The 14826-nt window shown below is 46.4% G+C and overlaps 1 protein-coding gene across 2 annotated transcripts; it reads left to right on the top strand.

Moving 5' to 3' along the window:
• The first annotated feature begins 2120 nt into the window (after positions 1 to 2120).
• On the top strand, positions 2121 to 12998 carry C7H8orf76 (chromosome 7 C8orf76 homolog). 2 transcript variants are annotated; one of them, XM_063131097.1, is made up of 6 exons: positions 2121 to 2261; positions 3036 to 3134; positions 4689 to 4832; positions 5671 to 6155; positions 7955 to 8087; positions 10727 to 12998. In XM_063131097.1, the coding sequence occupies exons 1-6, from the start codon at positions 2145 to 2147 to the stop codon at positions 10898 to 10900; spliced, it is 1152 nt and encodes a 383-aa protein (XP_062987167.1). In that variant the 5' UTR covers positions 2121 to 2144; the 3' UTR covers positions 10901 to 12998. The 2 variants fall into 2 exon arrangements, with proteins under 2 accessions (XP_062987167.1, XP_062987168.1); XM_063131098.1 differs by lacking the exon at positions 4689 to 4832.
• The last annotated feature ends 1828 nt before the right edge of the window (positions 12999 to 14826 follow it).

The raw sequence follows: 14826 nt of genomic DNA, 5'->3' as shown, positions 1-14826 counted from the left end.
CCCTCCTCTCCCTTACCTGCCTCCGTTCGCGGTCCATCGGCGTCTTCAATTGAGCCCGCGGTTCAACCAGGAACTTTGGGCCACATGCGGCCCAGTCTTCCTGGTTGAACCGCAGGCTCAATTGAAGACGCTGACGGACCGCGGACAGAGGCAGGTAAGGCCCCCCTCTCCCTTGGTCACTTACCGGGCTCTGCCGCTGTCGCCGCATGGGCAGCAACGGCGGCAGGACCCAGTAACCCCCCCGCCCTCCTATCCCTTACCTGCCTCCGTCCGCGGTCCGTCGGCGTCTTCAGTTGAGCCCGCGGTTCAACCAGGAAGCCGCGGCCCAGACTTCCTGGTTGAACCGCGGGCTCAATTGAAGACGCCGACGGACCGCGGACGGAGGCAGGTAAGGCCCCCCCTCCCCCTTGGTCCCTTACCGGGCTCTGCCGCCGTCACCACTCCCCTCCACTGTGGAGCTCCGATTCGGAGCCGGAGCTCCTCGGCGAAGAGGAGCGGAGTATGGGCGGAGCGGCGCGGGCCAACCCGAAATTTTTGGATCGGCCCGCGGGGCAGAGCGGGGGGTCCGTGCACACCCCTAGTTGTAGCGGCCAACACCCACGTTTTGTGGCAGGGAGTTCTACAGGTTAACTTTGCCTCGCTACTAACTACAGGCAATTTCTCCAGGCCTGATGAGGGGAAGACCTTCCAGGACTGCCTGCGTCGGGCCATTTTGCAAACTACTCTGCATCTTTGATAGGTAAGAGCAAGCCTTCTGCAACCTGGTGTTGGACTGCAAGTTCCATGATTCCCAGCCAGCATGATGGAAGTTGTAGTCCTGTACATCTGCGCCGCTGACGGGCTTTCCCTTGCCCTGCTCACCCGGCAGGGAGAGAAAAGAACCGACCCACCTGTTTTTAGCATATATTAAAACGTAGAGGTGGGGTAAGAGTGACAGAAAGAGTCTAAACTTCCAGTTACGATTGAACGCCGCCAATTGCCTTGGCCGTGAATCCTCTATCCATCTATCTATCCTAGAGATAGAAATTAGAGAGTGACAATTCAGTAGCCTGTATTTCATGACTATTAATATGGTTTTTTTAAGTGCACTGCTTAGGTATTTTAGTATATTAAGCTGTTTAAAAGTATTATAAATAGATATGAAACATTAACTTGATAGTTTTTAAGGTGCCATACGAGGCTCTTTGTGGTTTTGACCTGCAACAGTATCCTCACCCTCTAACACAGCTTTTTCCAACCTGGTGTTCTCCAGATCTTTTGACTATTGGCTATGCTGCCTGGGGCTGATGGGAGTTAGAATCCAAACATTTGGAGGAAGGCCAGGTTGGGGAAGGCTGCCCTAACCCCGCCCCAGCTAAGAGCGCTTAGTTCAGTGGAGGCTGGTGGCTCAGGTGTCAGACGGCCTGTGAATTCATTCTGGGCTTCAGTCGGAACCGGTCAAAACTCTAAAGGAGCTAGCCAACGAGCTGCATCCATTTGGGGTTAGTGTAAAGTAACTTGGATGGCTCTTTTAGAAATCTGGCTGGTTTTGACTGACATCCAGACTGCATTCTCAGCCCCACCGACATCAGAGCCACCAGCCTCCACTGGCTCAGCTGCATGCATTGGCCCTGTGCTCCTCCATTGGCTTGATGATGATGATGATGATAATAATAATAATTGTTACCTGCTTCTCCCTCTGGATCGAGGCGGGGTACAACACAAATAAAAACACCATAAAATATACATACAACTAATTCAAACGTTTAAAACCAGTGCATCATTAAAAGCAACACACCATTAAAAGGCATCTTAAAATTCAATAATAATTGAATGTAGATGCCTTGCACTTTAAAAAAAAACACATAAACAAAACTCAAGGGAGAGGAAGTGTTGCTCCCCAACCACAGCTACGACAGCATCCTGGATTTCCCCAACCTATAATATCCAACACCGGGGAGAACAAAGAACGGCTTCCAAAGTCAACCCGGAAGTTGGACACTGCCTACTAGTCTAAAAATCCCAAGGCCCTTGTCGTCGCCGTAAGTCTATGATGGCATCCTTTGGATTGAGACGTTCTGCCTTTGTCCTCTATGGCTCAGAAGGCGCCGCTCTAGCAGCAGAGCCTCCGGCGCACTCGTTCTCCCCTCCTCCGTCTGGCCGGCATGGAGCTGCCTTTCGGGTTCGAGTTCGAGGAGTCGGTCTTCGAGGCGGGGAGGCGGGAGCGGGGCCGCCGCTCCTCTCTCTCCCCCGCTTACAGCGCCCGATGTTGCGAGCCCGAGGTGAGGGTTGGGTGGGAAGAGAGCGGATGCCCACCAGCTCGGCACCCTGTTGTTGTTGGTTCTGGGGATAATAAAACCTTCCTGCAGCCTCTCGAATTCTAGGCATAGTAGATAAGCTGTTTTGGAGGCACTCTTTACATGCTCAGAGGCAAGCTTGTCTTCAGCCAGCCTGTGGGAGATTGTGCGGGGCGGAGGCGGCGAGGTAAGACTCGGTTAACAGGAGGGGATTCAGCTCACGATTTTGGCGGCTTTGTGCATCCATGATTATTCAGGAGCAGGCAACCTAGTGCCCTCCATATAAGTTTTGGGCTACAATTCCCATAAGCCCCAGCCAGCATAGTCAATGGTCAGGGTTGATGGGAGCTGTAGTTCAAACATCTGGCGGGCATCAGGTTGCCTACCCCGAAGAAGGCAACCGTAGAAGAGCAGCAGCCCTCTGAAAGCACAGTCCTAAACACACTTGGAAGTAAGTCTCATTGAGGTCTGTTGGGTTTACTCCCAGGTAAGCGAGTTTAGGATTGCAGTTTTAAATCTGTTGCTGGAAAAACTCCAAAGAGTCTTGTAGCACTTAAAATAATCAAGATGAAGTGAAAATAGCAGGTGCTTGTGGATGTGTTGGGGAACAGGCTTCTGCAAGACGTGGCTTAAAAAGGAATGAATGCCTGTTGGAAGAAAAGCGATTGGGAGGGATTCATACTTCTGTTTTAATCATTACATTGTGGGTCCTGGAATTGCTCATAACATACACAACAAAATCCTCTCTCCCTTCTACAGTGGTTTTGTCAGGAAACAGGCAGCGGCGAGGATGATGCTGAAAGTGTCAATGTTAAAAAATTCAGAGGAGATTTGGCATATAAGCGACAAGAATTTAAGGTATTGTCATCTGCCCTGTTTCTCCCTCCCCCCAATGTTTACACTTTCCTGCAAGCAAAATGTCTGGATCCTATCATTTGTATGTGTCTAGTTCTTGATTCACTTTCATGGCAGCCCTTTGATCTGAGACAGATTTTAATCGTGGTCATGATAAAATCTGTCCCAAATCAAAAAGCTGGCATCACCTTTTGATTTTCCTTTAGTCTTAGGTTTAAATTTTACATCTTGCCCTTTCCCCAAAATCTCGAGATAAATTGCAAACACGTTTTTTTAAAAAAATATTAAAATAAAAGTAGGGTGTGCAAATTGTCTGTTGGCCTTCGTCAGGTATAAGTCTTCAACAAGAAGACTTATACCTGACAAGTATAAGTCTTCCAGCTTTGTCGAAGACTTATACCTGACAGCCTCTGGACTGGTGACTTATTGTGCAGTCCTGTGTATATCTACTCAAAGGTGCGCCCCATTGAGTTCAGTGAGACTTACAGCCAGGTAAGTGTGTATAGCAGGGGCGCGAAACATCTTTCAGTCCAAGGGTAGCATTAAATTTTGGAGGAGGTCTCAGGGGCTGCAATCCAGGAGTGGGCGGGGACCACAGGAAGAAGGCGGTGGGGCAAAGATACCAGCACAGTTTAGCTTAAAGCTCTTGCTGGCCTGATAGGGGGTCATTTCTTCCATTTAGAAATGGGGGGGGACTGCAAAAGCCAGGAATCCACTGAAAGATTGGCAGTCGGGGTGCAGTGAGACGTGAGAACTACCCGGTGTGTGGGTAAGAGGGTATAGTCATCTGGGAAACCCTTGAGAGCTAGATTATGACGCCAGGCAGTCTGGATTTGACACCTGATCTTAAGATTTAACACCCCCCTTGGTGTATAGGATTGCAGCCTTGAATTTACCCTTTACTTCTAAGACATCAGATTGGCTGTATTCGGACAACACAGTAGTCAATGGTGGGTTAATAGTCATAGAATCATATCATAGAATAGCAGAGTTGGAAGGGGCCTACAAGGCCATCAAGTCCAACCCCCTGCTCAATGCAGGAATCCATCCTAAAGCATCCCTGACAGATGGTTGTCAATTCCACAGTTGATTATCGAGGGGGTACTTCCCTTATGACATGATTATTATCAACTGTGGTGTGCACTAAGGCCAGCATTGAGTTGACTATTAGTCAATAGTGTATTTAATTGACACATTCCCTAACCTCTTCCCCGCCCCCCAGCCCCCCTGCTGGTATCCCATCAGCCATTGTGATTTCTGCCGATTGGACTAGAGCGGCAGCTTTGGCCACTCTTGCCAGGGTACTCTGTAGTCACTGAAAATAACCAGCTGTGTGCGATGAAATAGCCAACAGTGCCCAATACACGACACGATAACCAACAGTTGTTCAAATAATCAACTCTGTGCGGCACAATAACCCATGGTTGGCTATTTAACCCACCGTTGGTTATTGTGTCATCCGAACCCAGTGTTTCATGACCTTTCACAGATTATATCCCACTGAGTGCTTCAGAGTTCCACTACTTTTCAGCTCCATATTTGCAACTCTCATTTCAGAAGGCCCTGTGTGAGTATTCCGGCTGTCTTGCGCTCTTGCCTCCCAGTAATCCTGCCATGAGAAGAGATATACAGGAGAGCCAGGCTCGCTGCTTAGCTCATCTGGGGAGAAACAAGGAAGCCTTGGAGATTGCAGAAACACTGGTCGGTAGCTTTCCCATTTCTTCGTATTGCTGTATTTCTTTATAGGTTGGCGCTTGGCACCAACACTGCTATCTTTTCGGCGCCAGGCCAAAACTTTTCTTTTTTCCCAGGCATTTGGCAGCATGTGATAAGTTTTAATCGATCCTGGATCTGTTTTCCAGGTTTAGCTGATTGCTCAAAGTTGTTTTTAGATGTATGTTGTCTTTGTGTATATTGTCTGGTATGTGGGTTTTTTGTGTGTGTTTTAAAATTTTGTATATCGTTTTTAATGTTTAATCTTTTGGAAACCACCCAAAGAGCTTCAGCTATGAAGCATTATAGAAATGTAATAAATAATAACGATAATTTATAGGGCTGCCATCAACAGAATGATGCAGTAAAAACTGACTAGCACAACGGATGCCGACGTGCTAGTGAGTTTACTGAAGACTGGCATTATTTCCCACCCACTCCTTCAATTTCTCCGCTTGTTTCCCAGGAAGAAATATTTCCATTGCCGTCATGCTCCGTATATCAGGGTGAAGGAGAAATTTCAGAGACGTGGAGAAAAATCACATGATCCCTATCCCTAATGCATGAAACCCTCACCACATTTATTTACTACATTTCTCCACGTGGCGACTTCTGCCCTCTGGAGCAATTCAAATTGGCTTCAAGTGTTAGCTGTGGTCTTTCCTCTGGCTCTGTTAAGTTTGGAAATTCTTTTTTAAGACGCTTCAGTGGGCATTTCCTTATTAAGGAAGAGATTTTCTATCTCTCTCCAGATCCTTCTGTAAAAAGCATATACAGCATGATTTGTTCTTATTCTCTCTCTCTTTCTCTTTTTCTTTTTTTGTAGAGAAATGGAGCAACTAACACTGACCACGTAACTGTGATCCTTGGCCTGCAGCTCGTCATTTATCGCAGACTGGAGCATATTGAGAGAATAATCAAATGCTTACATGGACTCATTATGTTACACCCCTTTCACCCAGGGCACTGGAAGTTACTAGCTGAGGCCTATATGAGCCTTTGTTGCTCTCCAGCACCATTGAGAGGGGATGGCTCAACTGCAGGTAACTCCATCCAGAGTTCGTCAACTGAAGCCAACTTTCAATGTCACGAAAAGAACAGCTGGAAGAAGGATGTCACCTTGCAGTTTTCTCCCCAAATCAACGGCAGCTGTGGATCTTGTGAGGAATGCCAAAGACTAGAAGTTCCCATCATTGTCTCAGGAAAATCAGAGGCACAACACAGAACCAAGAGTGCTGAATTGGATTCCATGGGACAGGAAAGATCAGAAGACATTTGCATATACTCATGTGCTTCCTTTGTTAGAGCAAGGTACAATAGAACAGTATTTTGTTTTTGTGTACAAAATAATCTACAATTCTCAGCTTAGAACTGAAGCAAATGTGACACCAGAGATCCATGATCATATCACACACACACTTATTTTTACTTTAAAGCAGTCATTGGGACAGGGGCTTCCAATTTTGCTCAACACTTCTTAAGTTGAAGTTTTGTTTTAATATTACTGAAAATTGCTTTGAGAGGTTGCTTAGACCTGAAAAGCAATATTTGAACATTTGTTTGTGAAATATTTGATTGGAGAAGGAGCAGGATTAATCCCTGTGCCATTTTTCCCAATCTAAATTTTCCCACCCACCCAAAGCTGATATTTGTCATGCTGGGGGAAAAGATCGAAATACTTGCGCCTAGAGAGCAAGGGAGTAAAAGAAAAATCCTGAACCCTCCCCCAGTTTTACTAGACCATCCATTCACCCAATTCTATGTTAATCATTTGTAGTTTGCAAGCCAGTTTCAAACCACGGTTTCAGATACTGGCTGTGTTTGCGTGTCACACTAAACAGTGGTTTAGTGCAACATGCATGAGCTGGAATGAGTGAACCTGTGCTATGAAGTTGGCTTGTTTTGAAACTGACCAGAGTTGGTTTGGATGTAATGTCAAGCTGTGTTTAAGGGAAACTGAATATAAACATTGGAGATTTCTTCCTCTTGACTGCAGGGGAAGGACGCCTTCCTGAAGCTCGCTCAGGCTTGTTCCAGCTCATGCATGTCTTTTTAAATCAGGGGTGTTAAACCTTGTCCCCTTCCCATTTCCCCTGAATTTCCAATTCTTTGCTGGCTTCCCTTACGACATTATTATAATCAACCGTGGTGTGCATTAAGGCCAGCATTGAGTTGACTATTAGTTGACTATTAGTTGACTAATAGTCAACTATTAGTTGACTAATTAGTTGACTCAGTTGACTATTAATTTTGCAGCTTTCCCCCCTATTCTAAAAAAGGTTGAACTGCCTTTTCTAGGACATAGTGACAGGCATTAAGAGCTGTAAAGACACTGGATTTTTTGTAATTTTGGCTTTGCCCCCTTTGCCTCCCCCCTGAAGCTTCTCCAATGGAAAGAGGTTCAATCCCCACTCCCCCCCGGTCAAAACCATGGTTTAGCCACGTGTTATACAAATATGGCCATGGGGTTGGAGGCCTCTTGCAAAACATGGCTAGTTCAGCGGTGTGAGTTTTAACATCAAGGGTAGGGGGACCCTGTGGAAAGGAGGACAGGGCTCCTGTATCTTTAACAGTTGTCTAGAAAAGGGAATTTCAGTAGGTGTCATTTGCATGCATGTAAGACCTGGTGAAATGCCCTCTTCATCACAACAGTTAAAGCTGCAGGAGCTGTGGCCTCTTTTGTATCTGGTCACTCTAGTATAGCTCCTGCAGCTTTAACTGTTGTGATGAAGTGGGAATTTCACCAGGTGCTTCATGCATACTGTTGAAAATCCCCTTTTATTACAAGTGTTAAAGATACAGGAGCCCTGTCCTCCTTTCCATATGGTTCACCCTAATCAAGGTAAACCGTGTTACATCAGAACCATCTCCAAGATCCATTCAGCTTGTATATTTGCAAAAGAATAGCTCCATGCAAAACTCTCTCCCTCCTTCAGTGGGACCTTGCATCATTAGGTCTCTTGCCATTGAAGTGAAGCTAGGCTTTAATGGCAGGAGGTCTAATGATGTGCAGGATCAGGTCCTACTGAAGGAGTTGCCTTATGTTGGTTTTGACTGCCAGAGCTCTTTCGATGTCCCGTTTTTGTGTTGTTTTTACCCTCCGTCCCCAGACTCTTGTTTCAGCTCATGCAGTTGAATCAGTCTTCGTTTGCTTTAGAAAGTAACTTAAAGGCGCAGCAGGAAATTGAAGACAAAGTTGCATCCTTTGGATTGAAGGAAGATGTCTTGTTCTTGATGACTGAGGTGAGTGGAGGTCAGACGCCATAACGAATGTATACTCTGGGCTCATTCCGAGCCCTGAATAAATGATTCAAATCTATTGTGTTTTGCATATATTTGTACAAGTGTTGTTCTTGCCAGCCACGGAGAGGGGCAAGCTGGGGCTACGGAGGGGTCCTTGTATGAAGTTATGCTGAACACATGGAATCACAGATAAATGGATTTGGTAGAGAACTTGGAGGTCATCCAATTGCAACTTAAGCATTCCTGTCCTGTGTTGACCACAGGAGACTCTGGGTGCAGGTCTAAACAAGAAGCTGGGCAATGAAGCCAGCAAATGCTTAAGCAGACAGGTTTCTGTCCAATAGGGTGCAGGCTAAGGCAGGAGTGTTTGGGCTAGCAGGCAGAGATTAAAACACAGTGAGGCAGTCAGATAAGTTACACAGCCCAGAAGCAGAGTCCAAGGCACGAGCATCAGTCACAGGGCAAAAACTGGGAGGCAAAATAGAAAACACAGGAGCTAGAAGAAGAACAGTGTTGTTTTCAACACTGGTTAGGCAGACACTGAAGTCTTTTAACCCCAAAGTCTGCTGAGCCCCACCCAGGGTTCAGCTGCAGTACGTTAGAGCTTGCTCATCAGGGCCCAACTCATGAGAAGTTGCTTTCTCCTGAGGACTTCTTCCTTGCCAGCAAGCACTCCTTCTCGCGGGAGCCTTACAGGCCTGTTGCTTGTGGTGACGATGCTCCTGCGGGCCAGCAGGTTGCTCAGCCTTTCCCTCAGCAGCAGAGTCGCCTTCCCCTGACAGGGATGGGCCTGCGACCATTTCCCCAGAAGGACCAGGCTCCTCCTGGTGTGGTGACAGTGACTGCTCTGGGGTGCCCTTGGTTTCTGGGAGTTCTAGCTCTTTCTCTGAGGTTTCCTCCAGTGGGGGCATGGCAATCCCTGACAAAGTGCCCTCCAGTCTCTGCTTAACTATCTCCAGTGAGGGAGAGCCCCTGCTTCTCAAAGCAGACTCTCCCCTGGACAAAGGGCTCTCCTAATGTTTAGCTGACCTCTACTTCCCTGCAATTTCCACGCATCTGTTCTAGTCCTGCCTTCTAGAGCAACATGGAGTTAAGTTATGCTGCCCTCTGGAGCATGGCCAGCATTTCATAGGCTTCAACTGGGGGATGCACAACCTTTATGGCCCCAGCATATGATGCTTGCTCAAGAATCGGGGGCTGCATGAACACACACACTTAATGACCTAAGAAGAGTCCTGTTGGATCAGACCAAAGGTCCATCTAGTCCAGCATTCTGTTCACACAGTGGTCAAACACGGGATACCCATAAGCAGGACACGAGTTCCACAGCACCCTCCCACCCATGCATAGGCATAGTGCCTCTTATACTGGAGGTAGCATAGGACTAGTAGCCATTGACAGCCTTCTCCTCCAGGAATTTGACTAGCCCCTTTTTAAAAGCCATCCAACTTGGTGCCCATCGTTACATTTTTGGAAGCAAATTCCATAGTTTTGACTCTGCGCTGTGTAAAGAGGTCCTTCCTTTTATGCATCCTGAATCTCCCACCAATCAGCTTCATGGGGTTCTAGTATTATGGGAAAGGGAGAAAAATGTCTCCCTATCCGCATTCTCCACCCCACACATAATTTTGTATGCACAGACAGGCACATCCCAGAAAACCTGATACAGATCACTTTCCTTCGCTGCTAGCAGCAGTGGGGAAAATGCGATTTGTATGAGGATCTCCGGGGGAGGGAAAGCCTTCTCTCCCACAATGATCCTGATACAAAAGGCTTTCTTCTTGTTGCTGCTGCTACCAGCGAAAAAAAGAGCAATGGGGAAGGAATTTGGTTGTAGTGTCAGGGCACCCTTGGGGGCCGCAATTAAGGCCTTGGAGGGTGACACACAGCAACTATTCCACAGGTCCTGTACCTTTGGGTTCCTGGGAGGAACATGGGCAGCTGCCTTCTACAGGTTCAGACTACTTGCCCATCCAATCTTGTGTTGCCTGCTCTGACTGGCAGCAACACTCCACAATCTCCGGCAGAGAGGCACGCTTGGCGGTGACACCAAAGTAGGGCCTTTTTGGTGGCTGCTCCCAGGCTGTGGCACCCACTCTCAAGGGAGGCTAGGTGCTCTCTTTCTCTGTTGTCCTTCCGCCTGTATTATTATTATTATTATTATTTATTTATATAGCACCATCAGTGTACATGGTGCTGTACAGAGTAAAACAGTAAATAGCAAGCAAACACTGCTTTATTCAAGAAGGCCTTTGGCCTGTAAGTGGGTGGGTTGGGTTGGGTTGGGTGCTTTTTAAAATATTTTTTATTCTGCAATTGTTTTTACTGTATTGCTTTATCATTTTAATCAATTTTAATTGTGCCTGTAAGCCCCCTTGAGTACTATTTTTGGTAGAAAGACTGGCTAGAAATCAACTGAATGAATGAATGAAAGATATTTTCTCCATCACCTGCTATTTGATCCTTTTAACTGGAGATTTCAGGGACTGAATCGTGGCCCTTCTGCATCCTCAGCATGTGTGCTGATCTTTTTTTTTTTACTTGATATGAAATCGATTGTTTTGATTAGATTGAGACCTAAAGTTTAGGTGTGAACGCTTAACGTTTTGCTGGTTAACTTTTGTCCGCTTCCCTTGCAGGCTATGGGAGAGGACCTTGTCCCAGAAAAGCTGAAAGAGGATGCTCAAGGAGAGGTGAAATGCTTAGGGGCCACAGCCTTGACATCCATGCTGACTGCATCTGCCGTGGAATTCGAAAGAAAATGGTTCCAAAGGCTCCGAAAGCACTTTCCTCCCTTGGACTGTCGCACATAATGCAATGTGGCTACACAAAGACTCTTGCTCTATTTTCATTTCTGTCCCAGCTGTCCAAAGGAAGGTGGCTAAAGGCGGTGTGTAGCCAGGCTACTAGTGTTTTACTCTGTGGCCAGGGAAAGGGTGGAAGTAGGGCTGGGCAAGCCTTGGCTCTTGGATTTGGAAATCCGAATCGTGGAGGCCATTTTATGGCAGATCCGCCATTGCCTTGCACAGCCCTAGGCCCCCATACAGCCTACAGTTCCCAGCATGCAGTGCCTGGGGGGGGCTGTACTTCTCAGGGCCCAGGAACAGAGCGCATATGTGTACTTGCCACCGCCATCACCTCCTCCACGCCATCGCCTGCTCCTCGGCATGATCTCCTCCTCCTCTGTGGTCACAGGCACCTGCGGAATACGTGCTGTTGCCTCCAGGGTCAATGGCGTGTTCCTGATTGCGAGGAGAAGCTGGCGATTGTGGAGGAGGTGATCACATTGAGGAGCGGGTCATGGCAACAGCAAGTCCACGTATGTCCTTTGTTCCTGGGCCCCAGGAAATGCAGCCTTCCCTGGCACTGCATGCTGGGAATTGTAGGCTGTATGGGGGCCTAGGGCTGTGCAAGGTAATGGCAGATCCGCCATAAAATGGCCTCTGATTTGGATTTCCAAATCCATGACCCAAGGCTTGCACAGCCCTAGTTGGAAGTCCCACATCTAACACAAGGTCCAGCCATCTGAGCCTCAGTTTCCAGGGGAGACCGTCCTGCTCACATCAGGAGGCAGCCTTCTCCAAGCTGGTGCACCCTGGATGCGTTGGACAGCAACCCCCATAATTCCTAGCCAGCCTGGCCAAGGACATCTTGGCCATTGGGTAGGTGGCTGAGCATCTTTTGGCAAGGAATGGAACCTGAGAGGTTCCTTCATGCAAAGCACCTCTGCTCTACCATGGAGTTATGGTCCGTCTGCAATCCAGGGCACACTAGGCTGGCACTTTGATAAGTGGACCAAAAGTCAAGTCCAAATACAGTGTTACCAACACTGGATTGACAATTTGCATGGAGCAGAAATAAATGTCTACACCAACTTTGGCGAAGCTGCTGCCGATCAGAAAGTCTGATCTGAGCTTTCACCAAGGCCAATAATCTAAGATGATGCCTAGGCCGCCGTTAAGGGTGGAAGCCAACGCTTTGAATTGTTTGGGCCCGCCTTCCCCTGGCAGGCCCTGCCCTGTGCCTTCGAAAGATTGCTCCAGAAAGTCAAGCAAACCTGCGGAAACGGTCTCCAACGCTGCACAAAGCACTGCCATCATGATGGGGGATTCAGAAGGCGCCCATGTGGGCATGAGGCTCTTCGCTCTCTGGCCAGAGGAGAAAGTACTGGGCTGAACAGACCAAGGCAGCTCGTTGTAAATATCAACTTTATCAAGAGAAATAATGGTACTTGGCTTGATCTCACGCTTCGTATTTTTATCTTCTTGATAAAATAGGTATTTAGGGAGGTGGATGACATTTCTCACTCCTCCCATGGGTGTTGATCATTAAGAATGCATGAAGTATTCTTAAGAAAACACAGCAATATTTAGTATATTGAACAGAGTGCAAGAGCCAAACTCCCCCCCCCACACACACACACCCCGTACTTAATCATGCCAAGGGTCTTGTTGACTGTTAACAAATTTTAAATTAATAAAACCACTCAACCCATGAGAACTGCTGGAAGGGGAGAGAAAAACTTCAACGCCTGCACACCTTGATTTTCTGGAATTGTAGAGTGTGGTGAGGTGGAAATAAAAGAAATGTACAAATCTGCTTTTTCCTGATCTGGAACAATCCTAAAGCTGGTCGCAGCAGGCTACACATAAAGCAAATTATTCCGAGTAAAGGAATATTGGGACACGCAGTACAAAATGGAAAGGAAGTTGTCCTTCCTCAAACAATTCTACCAGATTGTCTTGTGAAGTTGTGCAAGGAGGTGAAGAGCAATGCGGGCGTCTCAGGGCAGCTGTGCACACACTTATTTCAGCATTGTAGCCTACAAGGGCAGCACAGTGCACACTCAGCGTTGGTTTTCCTCATTTGTTGCAGATTTTCTCTTATTTGTCTAATAAATTGCATCATGTACTGCTGTCTGTCTGCTATTGTACTCATATTATTTAATACTTCGGCAAGGGAACGGCATGAAAGGAGAGGAGGGGACTAGAGAATGGAAAGCCACACCGTTGATCACTGGAAATCCTAGTCAAGTCGCTTCTTTCATTTCTGTAACTTCAACAATCTCTGTTGTGATACCCCACAGTTTGGTATCTTGTATATGTCTGAATTAGTATGTCTGGTAAGTATGGAATGGAAGGAGTGTGGGTGTGAGTTTGAGTGCGTGTGAGGATAGTTGTTTAGTTGTAGAGTACGAAGAGTTTGGATTCTAGGGACTTGGGATTGGTGTGAAGAGAGTGAGGTGGTTGGTATGTGGAGAGTTTAGATCCGGCAAGATTGAAAGTATTATATTTTGATTTAAAGCTTTTAAATAACAATAAACTTATTATTTTGTTAGCTACCAAATACCACGTGTCAATTTAGCATTATTTACCTGCCTTACAGTTATTAAACACCCACCCCAGAGTATACCCACAGTATATTTAGAGCAGATCCTATATTAAACCTGTTTCCCTCATAGCTAGGGGAAAGGTTTTAATTAACCCTTCCTCAAGTTTTCAAGTGGTGACGCTTGGCCTGAGAAGCGTTTATGTGACAGGCCTAGTGTTGTAAGGGTCTCTTACATTGCAATCTCCTTTCAAACTTTTCTCAGAAACCATGAGGACTGGAAACGCCCGTGTGAGAGAATTTGCCAACGCAACACCAGAGAGCTCTCTTCAATGCTTGATTACTTTCCTCCCCGCTCCCTTTTATTGATTGCATTTGTATACTGCTCCATAGCCGAAGCTCTCTGGGCGATTCATATAAGATAACACTTAACAACAATATACAAAGATTAAAAACCACAAAAAACAAGCAAAATACACATATATTTAAAACTACTATAACAACTTTAAAAACGATGAGCCAAAAAACCAGACCCATGGTCATTACATATTGCTAAATGCCTGGGAGAAGAGAAAAGTCTTAACCTGGCGCTGAAAAGATGACAATTTCGGTGCCAGGCGGGCCTTGTCAGGGAGATTGTTCCATAGTTGGGGGGCCACCACAGAGAAGGCCCTCTCTCTTGTCGCCACCCTCCGAGCTTCCCTTGTAGTAGGCACCTGGAGGAGGACCTTAGATGTTGAACGTAGTGTTCGGGTAGGTTCATGTCGGGAAAGGTGTTCCGTCAGGTGTTGTGGTCCCAAGCCGTGTAAGACTTTGTAAGTTAAAACCAGCACCTTGAATTGGGCTGAAAGTTATATCAACTTAGTTCTACTTTCAGGTTGGTTTTTATGCTTTGCAGTTGCTCTAAGGCCTTTTAATTAAAACAGTGTTTTGATGTGAAGGTTGAAACAGCCCCATTTACGTAAGTTACAAAAAATCTTTATGTTTGCAGCTGTGGCCCAACTGTGGCTCTGTAGTTTATTTTTTCAGTTTCTATGTATGTATGTATGTATGTATGTATGTATGTATGTATGTGTTTTACCTGAACATAGTGGATATCTGTAGGGATGGGTGCTCCTTGAACTCCCCTGCCCAAAAGGATTCCCTTTTTCCCTTTAAGGGGGGGGGGCAGCTTTGTGGACATACCTCTTTGCATTGAAATTCACATGACCTCTAGAGCAGGACATCTGAATGATAATATGGTGATACATAGCTGGAAATGTTTCTGCAAAATTTTATTTTTTATATGCTGAAATGCCAGGTATAAATGAATAGCAGTAACATATACACAATACATGCAAAATATCCTTTCCTTCCTTCCTTCCTTCCTTCCTCTTTTAAGGATTCAGAGTAGGTTGCATGCAAACATGTT

This window comes from Elgaria multicarinata, chromosome 7, assembly GCF_023053635.1.
Source record: "Elgaria multicarinata webbii isolate HBS135686 ecotype San Diego chromosome 7, rElgMul1.1.pri, whole genome shotgun sequence".
NCBI classification, from domain to species: Eukaryota; Metazoa; Chordata; class Lepidosauria; order Squamata; family Anguidae; genus Elgaria; species Elgaria multicarinata.
This window is presented reverse-complemented; position numbering and strand designations above follow the sequence as displayed.